The sequence below is a fragment of the Macrobrachium rosenbergii genome, chromosome 51 (genome assembly GCF_040412425.1).
Source record: "Macrobrachium rosenbergii isolate ZJJX-2024 chromosome 51, ASM4041242v1, whole genome shotgun sequence".
In the NCBI taxonomy this organism is placed as follows: domain Eukaryota; kingdom Metazoa; phylum Arthropoda; class Malacostraca; order Decapoda; family Palaemonidae; genus Macrobrachium; species Macrobrachium rosenbergii.
The window spans coordinates 23,971,348-23,991,332 of record NC_089791.1 but is presented as its reverse complement, the minus strand read 5'-3'; the positions used below and the strand labels follow the sequence as shown (position 1 = coordinate 23,991,332).

At 35.3% G+C, this 19,985-nt stretch overlaps 1 protein-coding gene across 6 annotated transcripts in view; it reads right to left on the bottom strand.

The window, feature by feature from the left end:
* The window catches only part of LOC136833218 (collagen alpha-1(XVIII) chain-like), a 665,928-nt gene that overhangs the window by 64,030 nt on the left and 581,913 nt on the right, over positions 1-19,985 (bottom strand). For 2 of the 6 annotated variants that reach the window (XM_067095086.1, XM_067095084.1), the window contains exons 7-13: positions 16,793-16,898; positions 12,812-12,829; positions 9,661-9,713; positions 5,210-5,335; positions 2,663-2,761; positions 1,780-1,933; positions 356-477 (exon numbers count right to left, since the gene is read on the bottom strand). In XM_067095086.1, the coding sequence (XP_066951187.1) occupies positions 356-477; positions 1,780-1,933; positions 2,663-2,761; positions 5,210-5,335; positions 9,661-9,713; positions 12,812-12,829; positions 16,793-16,898 (678 nt within the window). Of the gene's footprint in view, positions 1-355; positions 478-1,779; positions 1,934-2,662; positions 2,762-5,209; positions 5,336-9,660; positions 9,714-9,980; positions 10,830-12,811; positions 12,830-16,792; positions 16,899-19,415; positions 19,479-19,985 lie in introns of all 6 variants that reach the window. The other 4 variants (XM_067095081.1, XM_067095082.1, XM_067095083.1 and 1 more) reach the window with 4 other exon arrangements.

Genomic DNA, 19,985 nt, shown 5'->3' with positions numbered 1-19,985 from the left:
AACACTGAGGACTAAAAGTTTTTAAGAGCATACCCCAATAAGTAAATCATTTAACTATCCTATTTACTGTGCTTCTGTCTCCTCTTAATTGTACTATGAGAGACATATGCATGAGAAATATTTTAGATGAAAAAGAAATACAGTATATAATTTCAAACTGAACTAGAGAGATATAACAATTTTGTACAATTTCATCCGCGCCTAGCCTTAATGTTTTCGCGTTTTAATAACTTTTTCAAATTTATCTATCTATTCAACACAAAATGGGCAATGCAGCAGCTAAAAACTCATAAAAATGTGAAAAATTCTGTTTAATGTTAGCCCTAAATCTTGAAAGTTCTTCACTTACACTTACATCAAGTCTGTTACCACCCCAACCAGGCTCTCCTGAGGGACCTACAGGACCCCGTTCACCTGGCAGACCAGGAGACCCATCTTGTCCTGGTTCTCCCTTGGGACCTCTTTCTCCTTCAGGCCCTGAAACGAATCAATTTTCATAAACATACTGATACAAGGTTTTCATCTGAAATCTTATAAACTATTCGTGATGTCATTTCCGCTCTTTTCATGACATTCCTGCTTATTTCACTTTACATTATGGTAAATATCAACTGTTCCATCTAAAAATTCTAATAGTAAAGACACCCCAACACAGGTACAGATGCTGCAATAACAACATGGTGGAAAATGATGCTCAAAAGAAAATCAGTCTCTCCCTCTCCCCAGGTGATCCCATAAAACATCCACCCTTTGCATTCATTTTACTGTATTAACAAACCATCTATTTCGTGATTGATTGATTATTTTTTTTTTTTAATTATTTATTGATGGTTAAAATATACAAAATGAGAGTCTGGAAAATGTGAAACAATAACCTAAGTTTTGACTGTGTTCTAACTGGTTTACTTTTTCCTTTAAGTAGAAGCAAAGGAATCCAGTCATTATGAATTTTCATAAGAAATTCCAGTGTGTAAACGATTTTTTCGAAAGGGCAATACGTAATACTACAAAACATGACAGTGACCAATATGCAGATCTGGTTCCTATGTACCTTCAGACTGCCTTCTTTGACAGGATTCAAAATTCTGCACTTACATTTCATCAAGACAGTAGAACAGGATTCTACCTCTACCGTAACTTGTGGAGTACCATGCTAACATCCTTAATACTGTAATACTAAAAACTGCCAATGACATTCTGGCACAGTATAGGCAATTTACATTCCCCACTGTAGAGAATAACTGGAAAATAGCTTTCATGTGACATGTGCTGCTTTACTTACATGCAGTAAAGCCAGGAAAGAAAGTAAACACTATTAAGAAAATCGCTGAATAATAGTAAGTTAAAAAACCATCAAAATGATTAACTCAAAAACTTTACAGTTTTGTCAATTGAATTATTAGTCTTTGAGATAGTTAACTCATCTTAGCAAATAAGGTTTTAATTCAAATTTATCCAAAAATGCATAAAAGAAGATTACAAGTATATATAAACTCATTTCAAGGAAAGAAAACAGGTATTTAAAACCAAAGAGTCAAAACTTTGTATGTATTGTATGTACTTTGCTTGTGAACACATTAGAATATATGCTTTTCATCAATGGCACCATGTTTATGATCAAAATAAGCTTGTTTTATTTTTCTAGAAGACTGGTCACTTGTTTTCATTAGGGTTCTGTCTTTTCAGGTAACTGAAATTTTACTTTCCTTTAAACTTTCTGATACTGAAGATTCTGTAAAGCTCAGATAGCAAGTTTAAAGTCCTTGGAAAGTCACTTACCCTGAGGACCTATAGGACCCACTTCCCCTTTTTCTCCCTGGTCTCCTTTTTCTCCGCGTTCCCCTCGTGGTCCTGGACTGCCAGGGGTGCCTGGTGATCCTGGCGCGCCATCACGTCCTGCTTTACCTTCTAATCCAGGATGACCGCGGGGAATCTGTATTTGAGGATGCATTTAGTTAAAATGCAACATGAAGTGGTTATCTTTATGTGTACCTTCTACTGTACTACCTTTGCTTGAAGCGAAGTTAAAACACTTAAAATAAAAAAGTTTATTTGGCTTTGCAATATTTTGTTGCAAACTCATATAAAAATGTCATAATTCAAAAAAAATAATAAAAATAAAACTGCAACTCCTGCAGTGTATCTTTACAAGAATTTCTAGGCTTTGTCTGAAATACTGGTATCTAGTTGTTAGTTACATATGCCAAGCATTTTGTCTTTGGATTATAAACTAAACACTGATGTCCTGGTCACTGGTTTCTCCTCTTTTCATTTAGATTCAAATTCCAAATCTTTCATTTCTGTACAGACAAATAATTTTCCCATACTTTGAAGAAACTGCTTGGCATTCATTTCTGTATTCCAACTTTACAGGTCAAAATAGACTAACAATGACTTCTGTTAGACTTGATTTTCCCTCTAATCAATTATCAAGGTAATACATGCAATTTACAGTCAAATAAACCCCATAAAAGTAAAATGAAACAAATGTTACTACTTTTACAAACAAATATAATTTCCATACAACAATTTTGAAATTGACAGAACAAACCATTTACACTCAAATACACAAAAAACCAGTTTCTTGTGACACGAAAACTGATGTGTTCTTCCAGTAAATATGAAAAAGGTGTACTTAATAAAAAAAAAAAAAAAGACAAACCTGAGCTAGGACAGATGCTATCAGTGCAGTTTCGTTGCATGCACATTCACCAGGATGTCCATAATATTCTCGTCGACGTCCAAAAAATTCTGAATCGGGCTGTAACAAAATACATTAAGATAATTCTATAGAAATGGACTCAATAAAATTGCTTAAAATCTACAACTTCCCATGCCACTTAAGAGCTATAAATACGACAGATAATAAAACATACAATCGACACCTACTGTTGCAGAAAACTGTACCAGCGTATGGTGGTTACTAAAAAAACAAAAATAATAAATAAGCCAGGTGCCTTGTACCAGTTCCTTACTAGTTTGTGTACCACTCTCCTCTCATATAAATGAAGTCCAGAACGTAAAGTAATGGACCAGAAACAGCATATTAGTTAAGGAATGGCTTCATCAAGCATTACTGCTCATTGGATATGTGTTGATCAGTCGCCACTGAAAGTGTGAATGGTTGTTTAGTCCATTTTCTAAATCAACGATCTATAAAGACCGGTAATTGCCATGGGTTACCAACCACCCTTTAGGTGGAACTATTTGGTTCAGCAGCATGACTAATCAGAACAACTAAACGGTGGGCTACTGTAGCGTCTGCCTGGTAGAAATGGAGTACTCTTCTGCCCACCTATTGATGGCTTTAAATTTCCAAGAGGCGTAGGATTTAAAGGTCTTGCATCGAACTAAAAAAAAAAAAAATAGTACCTAACAAATAAGTTATAACTAAATTTGTTTGAGAAGTAAACAACTGATTTCCTCATAAATAGATTTCCTGCCTGTTTGGTACATAACGGACTCATTACAGAAAACAAAGCAGCTGACATTCATTACTGCCCTATGTTGCGGTAGATGGCCCACTATGATTTTAGTAATTAAATTAACGTGTAGCAATAACGTTAAGAAGCTTGTTATACTAGGTAAACAGTATCTAAAAAGTTGGGAAACTATTGCAAAATCAGAAGACTCGTTCATTACCCAAGATACCAGGAAGAGCAACAGATTTTAACGTCCAGTACCCATCACACAAGATAACTAGGAGAATCATTACTAATCCATTTACAGCACAGAATTGTCGCTGCATCCTTGTCTCATCTTTCAAGAAACTGATACTGAACAAAGAACTCCTCCACTAACAAGGACACCAATTTTGACATTAAAAAATGTGGTTTATCAAATTTTGTTCATGTGACATAACAAGGTAAAGGAACACTCGGAGGAACGGTTTAAGTGGTGAAATCTAATGATCATGATCAAGATGTCAACTAGGGAAGTAACACCTGATCAGTCACACGAACATGAAATATATATATATATATATATATATATATATATATATATATATATATATATATATATATATATATATATATATATATATATATATATATATATATATATAACCAACCATGTGGTATGAGAGTTGAACATACTGGCATGAAAGAAATACGCAGTGCAAATTACTGTACCACAAAACAATACCGCAGCCTTTGAAAACCACTAACCTCGTCTATTGCTGAATAACCTCTTTCAGCTGAAAGCAGTCGACAACACAAACCTCTCTCAACAGCCCCCCTGACACAAACACACAAAGCCTGAGCGTGGGGGCAATATGGTGAACTGAATGAAGACGTGAGGTCTCAATGAGACACAATGAAAAAAAGCCAATTAACAATGGAATTAAGAATAAAGGTTCAACATCACCATTCCAACACGTTTCTATCACGAATTTAGAAATAAAGGAAAACACAAGCAAAAGATAAATCTACAGCACAGAACACTCGTTCTCAAAAACAAAGAGTGCGCACATTTAACTGAATTGCACGAAGGCTATTAGGGATAACCTTTTGGGCACGATTTGTCTTAAAACACGACTGAAACCTATTCAAGCAGAAAAATGTACATGTCACTGTCATGATCACCCATTAAGACAGATCTCTGTAAGACATCTGTTCCAGAAGGGAAAGCAACACCACAGCCCTCAGAAAACACGACACGACTGAACTGCACGCGAGGGTAGTGGGTGGCTGACGGGAGTGTTATCACTCATATAACCTGTACTCAAGTTTCCAAGACCATCTGGCAGAAATAACCATTAAGTAATCCAATAAGTACAGTTATACTTCTTTTTATTTTTTTTATTTTTACAAAACTATGTTTGTTTGTCTTGACATTAAATACATTTAGCTGTAAAATATGAATAACAGTCGAGTTCAACATTGCTATAATATACACACCTAACTTGAAAAATAATGCTGGGTTTAATGATAATTGCATTTGCATTTTAACCTTTATTATTAACTTACTGACAGGTTTTCAGTGATTTCACAAACTTATAACAATGTGTAGCGGCAATTAATCACAGTAGCAAAAAGACCCCTTCCAAACGGTAGATAAGTGTTTTCAAAGCCATACAGGCATCAATTCTTTGTTTCAGCAATACAGATTATTTAATTTAGTCATAATAGAAAATAAACAAGGGCACATTACTGACAAATATTCTAATTCAAATAATATAAAACGTCGATACGGGCAAACTACTTACATAATCTTCTCCGGCACCGGAGCCGAAGTCGGGGAAGTTGTAGCCGGCGACCTTTCCTGGTATACCAGGAGGACCGGGAGGACCTCGGGGGCCGGGAGGTCCTGCCACTGATTCTCCAGGTGGACCCTGAAGCAAATTAGACTTAACATTATTGCAGGCTGTTGATTAACGCCATCTCTGGCACTCAAACGCCACTGGCCTAATTTTGACCGATTTCTCCTGCCATCAAGACCCTCCATGTCACTTCTTTGCCTTACAAACTAATCCTTCGAATATAAGAATGTCAGCGTTCAAACGAGAACAGTAAACTGTAAATGTCAAATTGTTAAGTTGTTAACTTCCTAATTTCACAGGAAGGTGATGACGAAGTTAATTTGATAAATAAGTCAGCATGAAGGTAATGACGAAGTTAATTTGATAAATCAGTCAGGATGAAGGTGATGATGAAGTCAATTTGATAAATCAGTCAGAATGAAGGCGATGACGAAGTTAATTTGGTAAATCAGTCAGGATGAAGGTGATGAAGAAGTTAATTTGATAAATCAGTCAGGATGAAGGCAATGACGAAGTTAATTTGATAAATCAGTCAGGATGAAGGTGATGACGAAGTTAATTTGATAAATCGGTCAGAATGAAGGCAATGACGAAGTTAATTTGATAAATCTGTCAGGATGAAGGTGATGATGAAGTTAAATTTATAAATCAGTCAGAATGAAGGTGATGATGAAGTCAATTTGATAAATCAGTCAGAGTGAAGGTGATTACGTAATTAATTTGACAAATAAATCAGGATGAAGGTGAAGTTGATTTGCTAAATAGTCAGGATGAAGGTGATGACGAAGTTAATTTGATAAATAAGTCAGGATGAAGGCGATGACGAAGTTAATTTGATAAATCAGTCAGGATGAAGGTGATGACGAAGTTAATTTGATAAATCAGTCAGACTGAAGGTGATGACGAAGTTTATTGATAAATCAGTCAGACTGAAGGTGATGACGAAGTTACTTTGATAAATCCGTCAGGATGAAGGTGATGACGAAGTTGATTTGATAAATCAGTCAGAATGAAGGCAATGACGAAGTTAACTTGATAAATAAGTCAGGATGAAGGTGATAACAAAGTTAATTTGATAAATCAGTCAAAATGAAGGTGATGACGAAGTTAATTTGATAAATCAGTCAGGATGAAGGTGATGACGAAGTTAATTTGATAAATCAGTCAAAATGAAGGTGATGACGAAGTTAATTTGATAAATCAGTCAGAATGAAAGTGATAACGAAGTTAATTTGATAAATAAGTCAGAATGAAGGTGATGACGAAGTTAATTTGATAAATCAGTAAGAATGAAGGTGATGACGAAGTTAATTTGATAAATCAGTAAGAATGAAGGTGATGACGAAGTTAATTTGATAAATCAGAATGAAGGTAATGACGAAGTTAATTTGATAAATCAGTCAGAATGGTGATGACGCGGGTAATTTGATAAATCAGTCAGAATGAAGGTGATAACGAAGTTAATTTGATAAATCAGTCAGAATGGTGATGACGAGGGTAATTTGATAAATCAGTCAGAATGAAGGTGATGACGAAGTTAGTTTGATAAATCAGTCAGAATGGTGATGACGAGGGTAATTTGATAAATCAGTCAGAATGAAGGTGATGACGAAGTTAATTTGATAAATCAGTCAGAATGAATGATGACGGTTAATTTGATAAATCAGTCAGAATGGTGATGAATAATTTGATAAATCAGTCAGAATGAAGGTGATGACGAAGTTAGTTTGATAAATCAGTCAGAATGGTGATAATAATTTGATAAATCAGTCAGAATGAAGGTGGTGACGAAGTTAATTTGATAAATCAGTCAGAATGAAGGTGATGACAGAATGATAAATCAGTCAGAATGGTGATGACGAGGGTAATTTGATAAATCAGTCAGAATGAAGGTGATGACGAAGTTAGTTTGATAAATCAGTCAGAATGGTGATGACGAGGGTAATTTGATAAATCAGTCAGAATGAAGGTGATGACGAAGTTAATTTGATAAATCAGTCAGAATGAAGGTGATGACGAAGTTAATTTGATAAATCAGTCAGAATGAAGGTGATGACGAAGTTAATTTGATAAATCAGTCAGAATGAAGGTGATGACGAAGTTAGTTTGATAAATCAGTCAGAATGGTGATGACGAGGGTAATTTGATAAATCAGTCAGAATGAAGGTGATGACGAAGTTAATTTGATAAATCAGTCAGAATGAAGGCGATGACGAAGTTAATTTGATAAATCAGTCAGAATGGTGATGACGAGGGTAATTTGATAAATCAGTCAGAATGAAGGTGATGACGAAGTTAATTTGATAAATCAGTCAGAAATACACCACTGCAAAACTTTGCTTCCTAAAGATAGTAAAATATACAAATTTTAATGGTATTATTTAAATATATGAGGCTGCTTGTTCTTTTTAAGATGAATGGAAAAGATGAAGCACTCCTATACAATACAAAGCAAGGAAAGATAAGCACATATTTTACTTTATTAAAAAAAAATCCTTTACTCTAACCTGAGTGAAACAGCCACCCTAGCCACGGTATCTGAATCCTAGTCACATTAACTTAGGAAGCAAAATCACTTTTCGGAAAATAACTCTTATATGTTTACACTAGACAACAGAATACTGAGAAAATATTCTGCAATACTGAGGACTAATCAGCGTTCGAAGACAGTACCTTAATCTGTCAACCCACTATATCCAACATTATCCTGACCTCCATTCAAATATTTCCATGTGCAAATTTTAGACTTCACAGAATTCTAGCCAGCACTGGATTATAACACATTCAGAATAATTACAAAATGCCTTCTGATAAAGCATATAGGAGTGTGATATATCTTACTGAGAGCCTCATTTTTTCTTTTGCTACAATAACTTGCCTATTACGACGCAGATACCTTGCAGCCAAAATAATTCAAGCAACGTCGGTGCATATCTGACAATGACCGTCTTTAGAAAATCATGTATCATAATTATGACCGCGGTTTGTAATATAAAACATGTCTCATTATGCCGCTGTAATTAAACCTGAAGTTTACCATGGACGTTACCTACAGTTGCTATTTTCTTTATGCCTCTTTTAATGCACAGGGAAGGGCTTCCCCAAAAGACAAAGAAATAACTTTTTTGGCTGAATAATTCAAGCACCTTATTTTAAGTCGTCTGCCCATTCTTGCCTGCTACGTTATTCTCATGCTGGTATCAAATTATATTTCAATTTAAAACAAGTCTTTCAGAAAATACCCCTGCACAAAAGATATTTAGTTACATATTATCTTGAGGCCTCACAAAATTTCTGTATCCCTCGAAGTTGTCACAAAGGCATAAAAAGCTATAATTCTGAGCCATCTGCGTTCTATTGTATGTGTAACAATTTCCACATCTTTGAGACGTGTCTTACCGTTGTTGAAATATTCATAGTATGCGACATCAAGGAAGTTTTAGGACGTTGCATGACAGGTGAGAGAACTTTCAAGCCTTCCAAATGAACAGTTCAGTATTTAGGGAATTACGCTCCCGTGGGGTTCTAGCCTGCACCAACCGCAACATTTTCAGAAGGAACAGTCCCAAATGTTCATGTAGGTAACTATAATTCATACCATACCTAAATGACAAATTGGGCTTAATTAAAACTGGACAACTTTTGTTGTGTGATCAGCAACCAATGCAGCGTGGCTAGAATCTCTGACACGTCCAAAAATTTAGCATGTAACTGGCATAGAGAAACACAAACCAAACAACTAAAAGGATCTTTTATGAGCAAATAATATAATATGTTTCCCTGTTATATATTAATTTGGGTGAACACTTCCTACATGCAAAGATGAAGACTTGTCTCGCTACTGAAAATTTAAAAGAAAATGTTATGATTATGTCACTACTTAGGCTGTAAGAAAGCAAAAAAAAAAAAAAAAAACTCTCTGATTACAGAGAGAAATGACAACAAAAATAGCAAAACAAATTCCGAAGATGATCTCTGCTATAGTGCTGTGGACAATGAAAAATCGTAATTCATAGTATAATATACCATGTGGTATTCCTCACTGTCAATTGAAAAAAAAAATCAATATTTTAAATGCTACATTCACCAAAACCACTCTGTTTTCTTTTAAAAACTGATCTGACACTTCAACTTTAGATGCAAATTAGAAATAAAAATCTCAATGATCTTATAAAGTACATAATACTGTGACAGTAATAAACACAGACATGAAACATAAGAATTTACCACACTTACAGAAAACAAGTCACTTTTACCAAGTTTACGTGAAAAGGTCCAACATAACATGGATGGAAACAAAATAAGGGTAGTTCATTAACTCATTTCTTTTCCTACTACTTGACAGTGTCTGCATATTATATACATAACAACCACTCCTTCAGGTTAACAGGACTCACCCTCTCTCCTTTGCTTCCCTTCTCTCCTTTGGGTCCTTGAAAAGTAATGCCATCTGTTGAGCAAAAAAAGCAGAAAAAAAGAAAAGGTATGAAATTACTCCTGAGAAACATCAGTCGGTTAATCAGTTCCTACCAAATTAAGTGTATTGAATATTCCTTGACTTCTCTCAGTATTTTTCAGAAACCTTCATACAACTTCTTTCTCTTTGAATATGCTAGAAAAAGAATTGAGCAAGTACGCAATGTGTAATGACCCACTCCCATTTTTGTGTTATACTTTTTTTTTTTTTTTATGAATTCTATGCAGGCAGTAGACTAACCATCTATAATTTCATTCCTGTGGAAGTAACTGGTGCCAAGAGAACTAGACCCTCCAGGCGACCTCCTGGGAGTCCCTACTGAAGGGGTCGGGGAGGGTTCATACCTGAGAGTATGGGTGTTGCTTCGTAAAGAATGCTCTGGTGAAACTGTGAGAGGAGATGCAGTGGTGGAAGTGGGGGAGGAGGAGGAGGAGGAGGAGGAGGAGGAGGAGGAGGAGGAGGAGGAGGAGGAGGAGGAGGAGCGGGAAGAAGCACTTGGGGTGAAAGCTTCATAGGCCTCATAATATAGATCACTGTTTTCTCTTTCACCTGAGGCGACGAACATGTCTTCTTCTTCTTCTTCTAAGTCTGTTGGGCCAGATCTGGAATGAGCATCTTCCGGTTCAACGGGGAGGACTGGCAAGTGATTCAATGAATCATAGTCATAGTCGTCCCTTGAGCAGTCAGTGTTAACACCAGGGGGGAACACAACTTCACCCTGATGGTAACGGAGGCAGGGTTCTTGGTGACTGTAAGGGAATGTCTGGCACGTGAAGGTATCCTCCGGCCAGGCGAGGTAATAGCGCTTCATTATGGGTAAACACTGGTTGAGAGCAGCATCGCAGACTTCCCTGCATGGAGGAAGTGGCTTGGTCATACCAGGGGCACAGGGAGGAGCCAACAGCCCACACACAATGAATCGGAACTCTGCACTACATCCAATGGTGTTGAGCTGGTGCCAGAACAGGGATGCAGTTTGTTCAGCCTCCCTTGGCCCTTGGCCCAAAAGGTTTGGGAAGATGGCTTGCTTCCATTCGACGCTACTGCACTGCCTCACACTTACGTCCTGGCACTGTTCCGTGCTGCAGCCTGGCTCCACAAGGTCCACGACAGAGTAAACTTTGTTGATTATTACATGATTATCAGGTGCAAAATTAACTGCAAAAAATGACTAGTTTCTTTACAAGATAAAATATTTTTCTGCAGTCAGTAGAGCAGAATTGTGCAACAAACAAACGGCCTCTAATGTATATTCCAAAAATAAAGCTATAAAAAGTAAATGCTGATATATATAGCAATGAACATTAAAGTTGAAACACATGAGAACTGCATTGCTTACTATAAAAATGTATAAAAACGTACTTCAAAAACGTTACTGCCAATTATCTGATAAAAAGTAATACCGGAAGTTAAAAAATGTTATATAGTTAACTATTCAGCTATTAGTTAGGTTAATCAAGGCTAAAAATAAACACCAGAAAACTTGTCTGAGCTACAAGTGTGCAAATATTAGGAGGCTACCAGTAACATTACAGCTTGTACCAACGAGCAATACCATTACAGAATTACCTGCCAGTGTTATTGCAGCTGGAGCAGTGCCAATTACAAGAGCATTATACTGTCTGGTATGGTTTGGTTAAATGTTACAGCTTGCAAATTTGTTAGATATGCTACACTTTCCAGTTTATTAATGGTAAGGAGTCAAGTCTGCCGAGTGCCTCTCCAGAGTGCTTCCAAGTTGCGCAACTTAGTCCTGGCTTTTGCAAACCACGGCGAACTACTGCAGGTCAGGGGTACAGAAGCCTATGAGTACAGTCGATGCGTCACTACTACGAAAGGGCTGAAGGGCAGGTGAGTTTTTTTCAGTTATCTTGAAACTCTTCGTTTTTCATTTCCTTCATAAGATGGTGACTGTGGAAGTCCAATTGATGTTTTTACGAATAGAAAGAGAGAGAGAGTAGGCTTCGAGATCATAGTACGGTGCCTACTGGTCCATAATGGTAGTAACTTACACTATAACAATGTTAGCAGATTACAATGAAGAAAGACAATCTTTAGATACGTGCATTCTGGTACAATTTGTCCATGGAAAACTGGGGATACAGTACTGTATTACATATTACAATTTACTGTAAGTGTCCGATTTCCAGGGATGGTTCTTTCGAAGTTCATTTCGCAAAGTATGTCAATGAAAAATAGGTAGTCCAATAATATATAGTGATGCATTTATGGTGTCATCCAAGGAAAGCTAGAACAGTTTTACTATGCATAATACAAGGTGAATGTCTCATTTTGTCTTACTAGTAAGAATAACCTCATGTAAAAACTAATGTAAAACTGTGAATAAGCATTTGTAGGAAACGATTTACTGATCATGAATGAATGTGAAATGGTCTAAAAAAAAAAAAAAATAAAAAAAAAATAATTTAAACATATATGATGACTACGTTCTATGAAATCAACCATAATGGCACACTGTATTTTAACTGAAGTTTCGATAAACTATATACTGGTATGTAAATGAGCTATGAGTTTTTAATTAGGTTTAGTGTTTAACCTTAGGTTCAAGTTAGAAACTCAGAAAGTATATATTTTTTAAATACAAGTAGAAACTGCTTCAATATGGATGCATGAATAACTTTCTCAGACCACAAAAAAAACCTTACCCCAAATTTCTGAAAAGGAAAATATTAAAAGAAGAAAAAATGGAGGAAAGTTGGAGGAAAGAGGTTTTATATACATTCTACTGTATTTCAGCTCATTCCGAGTAGTAAATGTAAGCGTTCTTCAATTCTTTTCAAAGCATAGGCAAAGAGGTCTCTCGTTCCATGTAATCTTTCCAGTCTTCTTCGTGGTTATTGATTATATATATATAAATTACTGTTTATCAAAGGAAGCAATTACTGTACAAGCATTCAATACACATTCAAATATAAGTGCAATACATTAATACATTACAGTTAATACTGCTATGCTATGGTAAGTCTTGTTCTTACTTTTTTTTCAACAAGAGCTAAGCAGAAGCTATATACTGCCAAGATTAAAATAAAAAAAAAATACCAGGGTCATACCTTTCCTTGATTTTGAGCCTTGCATGTAAGTAAAACAAAATGATACACCATTAACTAAAAGCCCTTTGTCTCAACACTTAGGTTATAAACTTCTACCTTTCAAAATCTTTAATAAAAATATGGACAATTAATAGTTTTAGATGATCTGAAAAGAGGGTTTTAAAATAGATTCTCTGAAAAAAATTTTGATTTTTACTCTGCTCTCTCAAGTAATTCTGTGTACTGTTCGAGCTACAGAAACAAGGACGTTACAAAACCAGTTTAAATATATGTTTATATTCCTTAAACAGAGCCTTTGATTGTACTGAACAGCGAATCCACAGTAAGGAAATGGAACAGATCGATGCTGTTTATCCCTATCTAAAAGTACTGACGCCACTCTCGTCTGCTTGGTAGGTTATTCAGGAGGCTATTTCCCAACCGACCTTTTTTGGCACTATTATTATTTTAAAACAAAATTAAACAGTCAAAACAAATATTAAGAAACGTAGTGACGTGAACTAAAGGATTTGTCAAGGCGAAATATATGGCATTAAAACTGTACACCCTTTCGGAATTAATCGCCAAGGCAGCGGATCAATCAGATTCGAGGGAGATTATGCTTCTGTAAAGGCTGCATATATATATATATATATATATATATATATATATATATATATATATATATATATATATATATATATATAAGAGAGTCGCCATGTTTCCACACCCACGATTAACAGTCCAAAACAATAAAAAAGGACGCTGTTTGGCGTATATAAACATAAATTCAATTAGCGTTTTGTTATACCTGTACTTAATTGACATGTACACACAATTACACCAGAAAGGCGTAAAGTATCAGCACTTTTTTTTTTAGTGAACTTTAACCAAAATATGGACACTTAACAGTCTGCAATCATCTGAAATTAATGTGAGTTGTACATTTTCTAAGTTTTCTGCAATGATGTTAAAAGTTTCTGATGGCAAATGTAAAAGCAAAACCACAATAATAATCATTAATCGCCAAACATGTACATATTAACAGTGCAAACCTAAGATGATGCAAATGTTAAATCTATTCCTACACTAAAATGTTCAAGAGTTCCTCACTAAATAAGTTATGATTACATTTTGTACAAAGATTATCTGTATTTCAGGATTTGGGGAATTTATCACGTAAGTGGAGACATGCCTGAAGCAAGCAACGTGATTAACAAAGTTTACCTACTCAAAGTGTGTTTTGTTATTCTACTTGTACAAATAACAACAAAAGAACTATTTGATAAGCCTTGCGTCAACAGCAAATACATTATGCAACAGGTTAAAATCAAATTATGGCGAATATCGTCAACTAGTATTATTCTGTGGTGGCCAAGCGATAATTCCTTTCAAACGGTTTCGTTCCGTGAATTGAACTGAATTGAATTGAATATAGAAATTTAGGCCAAAGGCCAAGCACTGGGACCTATGAGGTCATTCAGCGCTGAAATGGAAATTAACAGTAAAAGGTTTGAAAGGTGTAACAGGAGGAAAACCTTGCATTTGCACTATGAATCAATTGTTAGGAGAGGGTGGAAAGGAAGATAAGAAGAGAATATGAAAGGAGGTACAGTAAAAGGAACGAAAGGGGTCGCAGCTTAGGGCCGAAGGGACGCTGCAAAGAACCTTATGTAATGCCTACAGTGCACCGCACGAGGTGCACTGACGGCACTAACCCCCCTAGGGGAGTATTGTTCTGTGGTGGCCTAGCGATAATTCCTTTCACAAGGTTTCGTTCTGTGTGACAGTTAAGAACTCAACTGCACCAGATTTACTTGGCAGATGTTCCACGCAATTAAAATGATTTCTGTGTGTATAATAATACTGTACTTTTAAAAAAGATCCTGTCAAGATAAAGCTGTTTTACAGATGCGTAAGCCTGTGGTTGACTGGTACTTGTTTTCATAAATAATTAACGCATGGCAAAAATGGAAATGGCACATCATTAAAATTTTTTCCATTTACCTAAAACTGTGAAATATGCTGAAAGTAAGCTGCGAACTTTAATCCCAGCGAATATAGGAAAACTGTCGTCGATCGAACTAAGAGAGATCGTTTTCACTGACCAAATTTTAGCAACAAAGAATATCATGGAAAAATCATAATCTCTCACATACCCAGGGTATGTAACAGAGATCCAGAATTACGTATTGATACATTAAAATGCCCAAAGTTAAACTTACCCTTGATGCCATGTACATACAGCATTGAAACGAACTTATGGTACTCTCAAGTGGCTATGTCTTTCATTTATACGATCAATATACACCAACATGACTGACCTTATTTGGTATAACTTTCAGTCATGTTGCCATTCTTGCCTTAACTGTATAGCTCTAGTACTTAATAATGAATTACGATAAGACATAATACATGCAACTTGTTATCAAGAACTAGCTGTTGATCCAGATTAATTCTCATCTCGGTAAATAATTCAATTAATCTCTTTCATTTTTAGTTTTCTGTAAAAGAAAACTATTGTGACAGCTTTGTCTGTTCGCACGCACTTTTTCTGTCCGCCCTCAGATCTTAAAAACCATCCAGGCTGGAGGGCTGAAAATTGGCATGTTGATCATCCGCCCTCCAATCATCAAACATACCAAATTGCAGCCCTCTAGCCTCGTAGTTTTTATTGTACTTAAGGTTAAAGTTAGCCATAATCGTGCTTCTGGCAGCGATATAGGACAGGCCAACCGAAAGATAGATCTTTTGTCGGTGGTCTTGATTATACGCTGTAGCGGCCGTACAGAAAACTCGATGCGCCGAAGAAACTTCTGGGCAATTTTACATGTTTTTGTAAATAACGATGGTTGGTAAGCACTTTTCATTTACTCTTCGGAAGTTGATTCCGAAGTTATTGATATAATTGAACAGATGTTCTATTAATCAACCAGATTACGAAAGGAATTCAACGATAACAGTATCGTGATACAAGTTGGTCTGTTAAGTTATATATATTCTGCTGAGGAAGAGAGAGTTCTCTGTTCAATATTTCTTAAATAATGTATTTTATTTTACACGCCTTATGGAAATTCCATTAAATATAACACTTACTTCCTTCGAACTTCCTTTATTTGAGTGGAACTGTGTTTGGGTGCAATTCCCAGGGAAGAATATTCTGCCAGAACAAATTTCTTGTATCTGTATGGACGAATGTCAAACATGCAAGAAACACTCGCTTATACATAGCCTTATTTGTCTATAAAATAAGGTTTCATCGAGAACTTGTAAATAAACGACTGAGCGGTGATAAAAAACTCGAGGTAATTTTCAAACGTATATTAGAAAAATATACAGATCACCGGATTCCAATAGGAGCCAAGAAGCGAAAGATTTTCGACACTGATCAACAACAGGTTGCAACTGTCACTTCACGGGAGGAGGGTGGGGGAACTGGGAATAATAATCAGACCGTTGGAATTGCGGACTGAAATGATAAGGATTCAAATTTCTTGAAAAAAAAATCATGTATTTTCATTTTACTTTTCCATCACAGATATACTAATTGCTTAGATATTCAACACCAACTGATTAGCTGTTGACACAAAGAGCTCAAAAAGATGTCTCAATCTAAAGGATTAACAAGTGGATCGTATATCTACGAAACTACAACGCTCTGACAAGTGAATATGTAAATTAGGCTGAGGCTAATGTTGAAATTACTTCTATTACTACAGTAATCACAAATATATATATATATATATATATATATATATATATATATATATATATATATATATATATGTATATATATATGTTATATATAATTATTAATTATTATATATATATATATATATATATATGTATTATGTATGCATATACACATATATATGTATGTATATTTATATATATATACACATATATATATATATATATATATATATACATATATATATAAATTTAATAAAAGTCTACTTGCTATGATTAATAATATATACCTCAGAAGACGGGCGTACTTACCGTGTATGGGAGGTGGCGGCGGCAGAGGGGGCGGCGCCCCTTCCAAATCTAATCCGGACCCCTCGAAGCGTGGCGACGGTATATCGATGTCATCGTCCATATCGTGCTACAAAACAACAGCGTCAATGTAATAAACAGTTACAAAGTCCGATGCAATAATCAGTTACAAAGTCCAATTTGATAAACAGTTACAAAGTCCTATATAATGAACAGTTACATGGTCCAATGTAATAAACAGTTACAAAGTCCGATGCAATAATCAGTTACAAAGTCCTATGTAATAAACAGTTACAAAGTCCGATATAATAAACAGTTACAAGGTCCAATGTAATAAAGTTACAAAGTCCAATGCAATGAATAGTTACAAAGTCCAATGTAATAAACAGTTACAAAGTCCGACGCAATGAGTAGTTACAAAGTCCAATGTATTAAACAGTTACAGAGTCCAACGTAATATACAGTTACAGAGTCCAGTGTAATAAACAGTAACAGTTACAAAGTCCAATGCAATAAACAGTTACAAAGTCCAATGTAATAAACAGTTACAAAGTCCAATGTCATAAACAGTTACCAAGTCTAACATAATATACAGTTACAGAGTCCAATGTAATAAACAGTAACAGTTACAAAGTCCAACGTAATAAACAGTTACAAAGTCCAACGTAATAAACAGTTACAAAGTCCAAAAACTGTAATATTCAGTTACAGAGTCCAACGTAATAAACAGTTACAAAGTTCAAACAAGACTCTATACATAAGTCCATATTACTCGGGTGGTAATTATCTTTGTAAAAAATACAACGGCCATGCAATGATCCTTAGAAGATGTGAGGCGTTCATTATTGACTGATTTATGTAAATTCGGCTACAAAGCCAAGTACTACTGGGGCACTTTCAGTCTTTCAGTGCTTAAAACGGTGAAAAGAGGGAGTTGGAGGGGTTGGACAGCAATACCGAAGGAAGGATGCGGAATGGAGGTGCAGATTAAAAGAATGAAAAGTAGGGGCCGAAGGGACAGTGGCAAAAAAAAAAAAAAAAGTAATGCCCACAGTCCACCACGAGACGTGCACAGGCGGCACTAGCCCTCTACAGGGAGGCGCTCATTGTATGGCAGTTGTAATAACAGATTTCACTCGTATATTGGTAACTGTCATACTGTAATGCTAACATTGGTTACTGTCATCACTACGAGTAAGTCAAAAGTAAAAGGCAAAGTTATTATGTTAGTCTAAAACTGAATTGAACTGAACTGAATACAGAATTTAGGCCAAAGGTCAAGCGCTGGGACCTATGAGGTCATTCAAGGCTGAAACGGAAACTGATAGTAAAAGGTTTGAAAGGTGTAACTGGAGGAAAACCTCGCAGTTGCACTATGAATCAACTGTCAGAAGGTGGAAAGTAAGATGGAAGAAAGAGAATGAAAGGAGGTACAGTAAAAGTCACGAAAGAGGATGCAGCTAGGGGCCGAAGGTACGCTGCAAAGAACCTTAAGTAATGCCTACAGTGCACCACATGAAGTGCATTGACGGCACTACCCCCCTACGGAGTGTTAGTCTAAAACACTCTTTGTATTAGCCTGCTGTCTAAGAGATTTATTCTCAGTGGACACAAAAATACATTCTGGTTCATAATGAGATTTTATACCAGTTATAAAGTGAATAAAAAGCAATTGAGGGACTTCATGGACTTCATAAAATAAAAAGCAATTGAGGGACTTCATGGACTTCATAATTATCATAATTATGTATTTCCAGTACGATACAAAAGACCCTCATTTGTTACGAGACACGGTTATGTGTCCTTGGTTGTCAGACGCCAGACACGACACTCAAATGACAATTTTGGGAAACAAAATCTCACTTTAATAAGCCATAAAAACGTCGAAATCTGAACTTGAACATTGTATACCGACACAAAAAGTTAGTTAACTATAACAAAGTATTAATTTGCAATTCAAAAAGCCAACGTATTGCTAAAATCGTGGCTAAATAAACAGTTTTTTTTTTCTGAGATCCACATCAAGAGGCTTTATAATATTAACATTAACTTCTCCATATCCATATTCATTATCGTACAACTTTCTCAAGCACTTGTGGTCACACATTAAAGGGTTCTTGTAACGTAATATATAATCATTATTCTTCAGAGCTGTCACCGTATCTTTGACAAATGTGTCTATAAAACCTCATATATTATGGTTAAGACAGACGCAAAAAGATATTGAAAACTGCAAATGGGAGCTTGAGACGATCTGATAATGTCAGGATCTCGGAAAAATCTGCGCGAACGAAACGCATAAAATATAATGATTATGCAGCCATGAGTCTATTTACAATCACTAGGCTATATTATGAGAACACCCAACATTTGACTTAACTAAAATTCTTCTTAGCAAATAACATGGTTTCGTTAAAACTATAATCTATTTTCCATTTATTTCATTTCAGTTAGTAAAAGGCAAACAGTGCACCGTAGCTTACAGTTTATCATTAAAATTCTACGGGCTACAACGGCCTTCCCTGGGCACAACGGAAGAACCCACACGAAATGAAAGGATGAGGATTTTTATTTAAAAGGTTAGTAGGTACTTCCGAAAGCACCTCGATTCAGCCTTGCTGCTTACCGTGTAGTAATCCTCAACTATGTCGATGTCACTTCTTCCGTCGCCAGAACCGGATCCAAAATACTGAAAGAAGCAAAATAAAAAAAGACGATGCAGCAATCAGGCCGGAAGCACAACAGAGAAGAAATTAATAAAAGAAATATTGACCAAAGCAATACATACTGTGCGCGTTTATATATATATATATATATATATATATATATATATATATATATATATATATATATATATAAAATATATATATATATATTTATATATTACATATATATATATATATATATATATATATATATATATATATATATATATATATATATATATATATATATATATATATATATATATATATATATATATATATACATACATATATATGCGTACATATACCTCATTCATGCTACAATGATCAAAGGCTTACTAGGAAAATGAAAGTGAAAATAATCAACACTGCATCGGAAACCAGATAAAACTCCATTTACCTACAAGCAGTTGTGTTTGCCTTTCTACATACAAAGCACATTGCAAATGATAATCATGACGACACTAATGAGAGCAAATAATAATAATAAT